Here is a 6,821-nt window from a genome sequence, read left to right on the forward strand (position 1 = left end):
CCAAGATCCAAGCAAGATGGGGCAGGGTTTGAAAGAAGTCGCACAGCAGAAACATAAAAAACAGTGGAATCTGGCCACAGAAAGACAGCCAGAACTTCATTATCTTAGCAATTCCATAGTCAAGTGAGGACCAATGACAAAATGGTTTCAATAAAAATACACTGAGCTGGAAACCCTAAGCACCTCTTTCCAATCATGCTGACCTTAAAAGTGGTTTAGTCTACACAGCCAAACAGAAAGGAAGAAAAGGCTTAGTTATGTATATCTGAACAATGATATCTGAACAATGTCTGTACTAAAATCTTCCCGAGTGAACTAGGAAAATAAAATCTATTGGGTAAGCAGCTTTGCTCAATTTCAATGCACCTTAACTGTCTTTGCTTCAATTAACTGTGAAGGCATACATGTTGCTATGGGATTCCTTGCTCAAGGAATTTCTACTTGGAAAATACATTTGGGAAAGTCCTTGCAAAAAACAACTCAAATAGTCAACTTCACTCATCCATTTAAAAGATATTTATTGCACATCTACTTCATGTCAACATGTTTTAGGTACAGAGACAAGAGCTCTTTCCATAAAGCTTATATTGTAGAGGGAACAGATAGACAAGAAAAATAAGTGAGATGATTCCAACAGCGTTAAGTTTTATGAAGAAAATACAAAAAGGTAAAGGGAGAGTATTAACTGAAGGAGAGAGTGCTTTTGTGTGTGTGTGTGTGTGTGTGTGTGTGAGGAAGATCAGCCCTGAGCTAACATCCGATGCCAATCCTCTTTTTAACAAGGAATATTGGCCCTGGACTAACATCCGTGTGCATCTTCCTCTACTTTATATGGGACGCTGCCACAGCATGGCTTGACAAGCAGTCCGTCATTGCACGCCCGGGATCCAAACCTGCAAACCCCAGGCGCCGAAGCAGAGTGCACGCACTTACCTGCTGTGCCACCGAGCCAGCCCCCCAGAGTGCTTTTTAACATTGTGTCAGGGCAGGCCTCTCCGAAACATGAATGCTCATTTGAAGATAGATCTCAGAGAAGACCTTTCCAGAAGACTGTGGGAACAGCAAGAATAAAGACCCCTAGTCAGGGGGGACCGGCCCCATGGCGTAAGTGCTCGCGCTCCGCTGCTGGCGGCCAGGGTTTGGATCCCCGGCATACACCGATTCACCGCTTGTCAGGCCATGCCGTGGCGCGTCCCATATAAAGTGGAGGAAGATAGGCACGGATGTTAGCCCAGGGCCAGTCTTCCTCAGCAAAAAGAGCAGGATTGGCATGGATGTTAGCTCAGGGCTGCTATTCCTCACACACAGAAAAAAGACCCTTAGAAATGAGCTTGGCATTTGGAAGTAAAAGAAGTTGATGTGGTAGGAGCTTGTGATGGAGGGGAAGATTAAGATGAAAAGAGATATAAGTAAACAGGAGTCAGATATATAAGGCTTTGCAGTATTAGTAGAGTCAGATATTGAGGGAGAACAGAAGATCAGGAAATAGAGACTACCAACAATTCTTTAAAATCCTGCTGTCCAGGGCCAGCCCCCATGGCCTAGTGGTTAAGTCCAGCGTGCTCGCTTCAGTAGCCTGGGTTTGGTTCCCCAGGCACGGACCTACACTGGTGGTCACTGGCCATGCTGTGGCGGCAGCCCACAGACAAAACAGAGGAAGATTTGCCACAGATGTTAGCTCAGGGGGGCATCTTCCTCAGCAAAAAAAAAAAAAAAAATACTGCTGTCCAGAGAAGCAAAGATACAGTTCAGTAGCTGAAGGAACACAACATCAAAGAACAGTTTAAGACAGAAACACTACAGCATGTCGGAGTGCTGATGTCAATGATCCAGCAGACGAGAAGAAAGTGATGACACTGGGAAGAAACGATAACTGGAGGAGTAATATTTTCAGAAGACGTGAGAAAATGGTATCCAGGGCATAAGTGTAGGGATTGGATTTTGCCAGGAATAGAGATGCTTTATCCACTTTAACATAAGGAAAGTAGTAGAATGGGTAGAGATACAGGTAGACTAGTGAATTTAGTGATAGAAAGGAGAAGAAACTACTCTGTGATAGCTTTCATTTTCTCAATAAAGACAAGGTCTAAAAGAATGAGGTAAAGGAAGAGAGGAAAGGGGGTTTAAATTGGAGATTTAAGGAAAGAGGAAAAGATTTGAAATACTGATTTTCAAGAACAGACAAACTAGGGCATTATAGGAACATTGGCAGTATTGAGTGTGCATTTGAAATTGAGATTATGTGCTTAAAACGAGACCAGTTGGCAAGGTGATCTCCATTTTCTCTATCCATGTTCAGCTCTAAGGTACAACAAACAAGTTGGCCAAGTTGGATTTAATCAGTGTCGAGTTTTGCCAAGTGAGTAAAACAAAAGAATACAGGAGCAAGGAAATTAAAGGGTGTTTGCAATGGAGTGACTGCAAGATGGACCACCAAATCTAAACTGACAAAGGAGGGAAGAGGACATGGATGCTTCACAAAGCACATCTTATACCCCCAAGCGGTCTGTAAACTCAACGACAAAAACCATGAGTTCTTCTATACTATGTATAACTCACCAAAGAAGACTACAGCGTAAGCCTCTCCTGAAGGATTAAATGAGTCTTCCCCATGTGCCAAAACTCCAAATAACACAAACTCATCAGATTTAAAAAAAAAAAAAAAAAAGGAGCTTTCTAAACATCTTAAAAGAAAAATAAATCTATGGTTGCAATGTTTTAGTTCTAAACAGCAGATGACTGGGTTCCCACAATATTTTCATATAAACAAAGATTAATTGCTGGACATTAATCAAAGGAAAACCATGGCAAAAGAAATTAAACTTAACCACAATTAATTCACTTCATTCTGGAAAATAAAGCCTAATTACTACAGGGCATCCGATCTCAGAACAACTCCCCCTTTCTCACAGAATCAAAACTACTGCATTTCCAGGCACTCTTGCAGCAAATGCTAACTAGTCGAGTGAACTGGAACTTCGACACTACTGCCAACTATAGCCTACCTCATTAAAAATAGTTTAAAATAATTCCAGAAGCTATCTGAATATCTGCTAGAATATTTAGTTTATATAAATTACTGAAAGTCACTCATTTTCCCTACTTTATTTATTCTTTCCATAATTAAATAATGTCAAGAAAATCCTAGGGGATACAAAACATACTTTTAGTAGGTTAGGTCCATATAAAAATTATCACTATCTTTTATACTTATAGATTTTCAACTACTCTTTTCCCTGTGGCCAAATATATGATTTAGTCAGGTCAGTTCAGTGAAATAAAGAAAAATTGGGTCTAGGTAGCACATTAAGGAAGAAAAAGAGATAAAAGAGGGTTTGGTTCCCAGGCTGTGTTCCTACTCAAAACACCACATAGAACAAACCATTAGCAAAGAATTAAAACAGCTTCTTTATGTGTAACACGAGAACACTGAAGTAGATAATACTAAAGTTTTCTTTCTGATCCAAAAATTCTATTCCTAATCTAGTGCTTTGGACTTCCCTCTTTCAAAGGCCTTTTCAAAAGGGGGTGCGCTAAAAGATGTAATCTTTCAATTCATAAGCCTGTTACGCAGGTTCTTTCTCTGGATTACAATTATCAGAAAAGTCTGGAAAAAAACAAAGACAAACATTTTTAAATCAGAAAAAAATAGGCCAACTAAACTAATTATTGGTGACACCCTCCATCATACGCAATTCTTTTTGTCACATTCACTCTTCTCAGACCCATTCTCCACTCTCTTTCCTCTCTCCAAGCGTCAGGCCGAGTAGTGAAATCATGCAGACCTGAGTGCCTCCAGGAGGACTCGGAGGTTATCGAACCCAGACACAGAACTTATTAGGGAAAACAGGAGCTAATAGTTTGCTAATGCAAGTCAGAGGTTCTTATCTTTATATCCCCATCACCAAATTTAGTGTCTATTACATAGCACACACCTAATCTAATTCCTCTATATAACTTATTACATCAGTGATTCTCACTAGTGGGTTCTTTTTAGACATGCAAAATTTCATGTCCCACCCAGACCTACTGAATCAGAAACTCTGGGAGTGGGGCCCAGCGCTCTGTTTTAAAGATTTTATTTATTTATTTTTTTCCCTCCAAAGCCCCAGTAGATTGTTGCATGTCATAGCTGCACATCCTTCTAGTTGCTGTATGTGGGACGCGGCCTCAGCATGGCCGGAGAAGCGGTGCGTCCGTGCACGCCCGGGATCCGAACCCGGGCCGCCAGCAGCGGAGCCCGTGCACTTAACCGCTAAGCCACGGGGCCGGCCCCTAGCGCTCTGTTTTAAAAAGCCCTCCAGGTGAGATTCTGATACATACTCAAGTTTGAGAACCACTATATTAAACATAACAGGAAATCACCTTCCTCTTCATTACTGCTTTGGCAAAAAAAAAAAAAAAAAAATGCTGCTTTTTCTCAGCTGCCACCACTTACAAATGCTTGGGCCCACAGGATGCTGTTAACCACTTCTATCTCCAGCCTGCAAACAAGATGAACTTTAAAGTCAAATACCTTGAGTTCAATTTATGGCCCTTAGAGTTAACAGCTATGTGACCTTATACAAGTTAGTTAAACTCCTGAAGCCTCAGTTTCCTCATCTGTAGGAATAAGAGTAGGAATAATATCAGATAGCTCCATAAATAAGATAGCTTACCAAACGGTGCCTGGCACCCAACAGACCTTCAATAAATTTAAGATCTTTTTCCTTTCTTCCCTACCACCTTTACCAAGTTCCTGCTACTTTACACAAGCAATGCTCCAAGACAGCACTCTGGCACTCCTCTGAGAAACATCACCAATGCCTCCTATACAGAAAAATGTCTCCTATACAGAAAAGATCTCTAATGAGGTTTCTCTTATGAAAAATACCACAGGAGAGAAGTGAAGTGTTCAAGTCCTACAGAATCATATACAGAACAGCAATTCTAAAGAGGTAGTCCAAAAGACAGTGGGAAAAGCAAACCATACAAAAATGTGCACCTTTGTAACTTAAAAAAATTGGTATTTTCATAGGCAACTTTCTGCTAACATAGGCAATTTTCTCTTAAGTGCTCAAAATAAATCATTACTGGTAACTGGACATAAATGTTATACTTGGAGGGGAGGTAGCATTAGAAAACGCAAGACAACTAGAATACATGGCCCATAGTAAAGTGGTCCAGGCATTCAAATTTCAATTCCCTAAATTTTCTGGGGCAACCTCACTGTCAATTTCTCTGTCCCAATGTTACCACACTACATGTTCTGATTTTGGGCTCAAAAAAATATGGTGACGAGGGAAACCAAAAAAAGAAATAAAAACACTGCCCTGAATGAGAACTAAAAACTGGAGAGTATTACTTTCTTTTAAAATAGTTGAGAATTTTGAGGGGATTTTACAGGACACAATTCCCAACCTCAGCCCTTCCCTCCCTCTAAGCCCAATATTATTAAGTCTCCTATTAAAATGTCTAATTTGACCGCCTTGACTACTAACCCTTTTCACGGAGATGAAAATAGATCAGCGCAAGTGATATATCAGTATACTCGAATATTTCGCATAGTAACCAAGCTAGGCGCATTCGTTCAACTGGCGTTTTCAGCTTTAATTCTCACTCCTCCCGCTGACATCTAAGATGCGACAGCCCTCTATTTTTGCTATTCTGTTAGGGTAGCCAACATTCCAATCCGTAGGACTGAAGGGAAGTTTACGCGTTCGTACTTTTTTCAGGGGACCTTGTTTTCAGAGCACTCGGAAAAAGCAAGCCAGCCCTAAGCTGAATGTCACCACGCTGGGAGTGTAAAACCACCAACTTGAAGTGCCTGGCCCTCCCGGAGCTCGAGTTCGAGCCCCGGCTCTCGAACGCACCAACCTAACAACTTCCATACAGGACACGGAGTATAGTACGGGGAGGGTTACTCACTTGTAACAGGCAACACTGTCCCCTCCACTTCACCCAGCTGGACCCACCCTCCTCCCCTGAACTCCAAAGCGACAGACGCCTCCCCTTTGGCCACCTTTACCGCCTCCTCCCAGCACCACTGACCAACAGTGTCCCCAGGCTCCAAGCGAGGGTCCCGAGTGAGGCCAGGACCCGACGGCTGCCCAAGTCTCCGCGACCCAGGACGCTGCAGAAGTCGCCGCCCGCTGCCCCGCTGCCCCCGCCCCCTCCGACCCCTTCGGTCCCGCTCCTCACTCCAAAGGCGCCGTCCCGGCCCCGCGGCCCGCCGCTCCCGGCACCTCTTCCCCCGACAAACCCGGAACCCGGCGCCGGCCGCCACCCAGGGGCGGGCTCAGGCGCAGCCGGGCCGCGGAGTCCCCGGCTCCCGCCCCACGGCCCGGGCCGCCCTGAGGCTCGCGCCCGGGCGCAGGCGGGGAAGCGCCGGGGGGCCTGGGTCTGGCCAGGGCAGGACAGGACTCACCTTCGTACTGCAGGTCGACCAGGACCAGCAGGAAGGGGAACACCGAGCCCAGCCGGCTGGTCACAGAGCCGGGGGCCACCATGTCCGAGGGCGCGGGCGGTGAGAAGGAACAAGGGTGCGGGGCCCAGCAGTCCCCGCCGGCACTCAAGCTGCAGCTGCGCCCGCCCGCCGTTCGCTCTCGCTCAGGCCTAAGGGGTGGCTGGCGGCCAGCGGAGGAAGGCAGCGGTGGGCGGGGCCCAGACGACGCTACGCCCCGAGCGCCGCCGCCGTCCAATCGCCTTCTTCCTGGCCGCTCTCTTACTGGGCTCGCCGGGGTCGTGGTTCGCGCTGATAGGCTGCGGAAGCCGTCGCCCCGCCCCCGCTGTGATAGGATAACGTGGAAGCACGAAACGAGGCTGCGTCCGCCGGTCGTGGA

At 45.3% G+C, this 6,821-nt stretch overlaps 1 protein-coding gene across 1 annotated transcript in view; it reads right to left on the minus strand.

Annotated features, from left to right (window-relative positions):
• DNAJC3 (DnaJ heat shock protein family (Hsp40) member C3) overlaps positions 1–6,602 on the minus strand; it is a 76,597-nt gene extending 69,995 nt beyond the window's left edge. Inside the window, exon 1 of the mRNA XM_004423118.3 lies at positions 6,407–6,602. Within this exon, the coding sequence (XP_004423175.1) occupies positions 6,407–6,488 (82 nt within the window). The 5' untranslated portion in view covers positions 6,489–6,602. The remainder of the gene's footprint in view (positions 1–6,406) is intronic.
• Positions 6,603–6,821: the final 219 nt, after the last annotated feature.

The sequence above is a fragment of the Ceratotherium simum genome, chromosome 10, assembly GCF_057802395.1.
Source record: "Ceratotherium simum simum isolate JZ-2026a chromosome 10, ASM5780239v1, whole genome shotgun sequence".
NCBI classification, from domain to species: domain Eukaryota; kingdom Metazoa; phylum Chordata; class Mammalia; order Perissodactyla; family Rhinocerotidae; genus Ceratotherium; species Ceratotherium simum.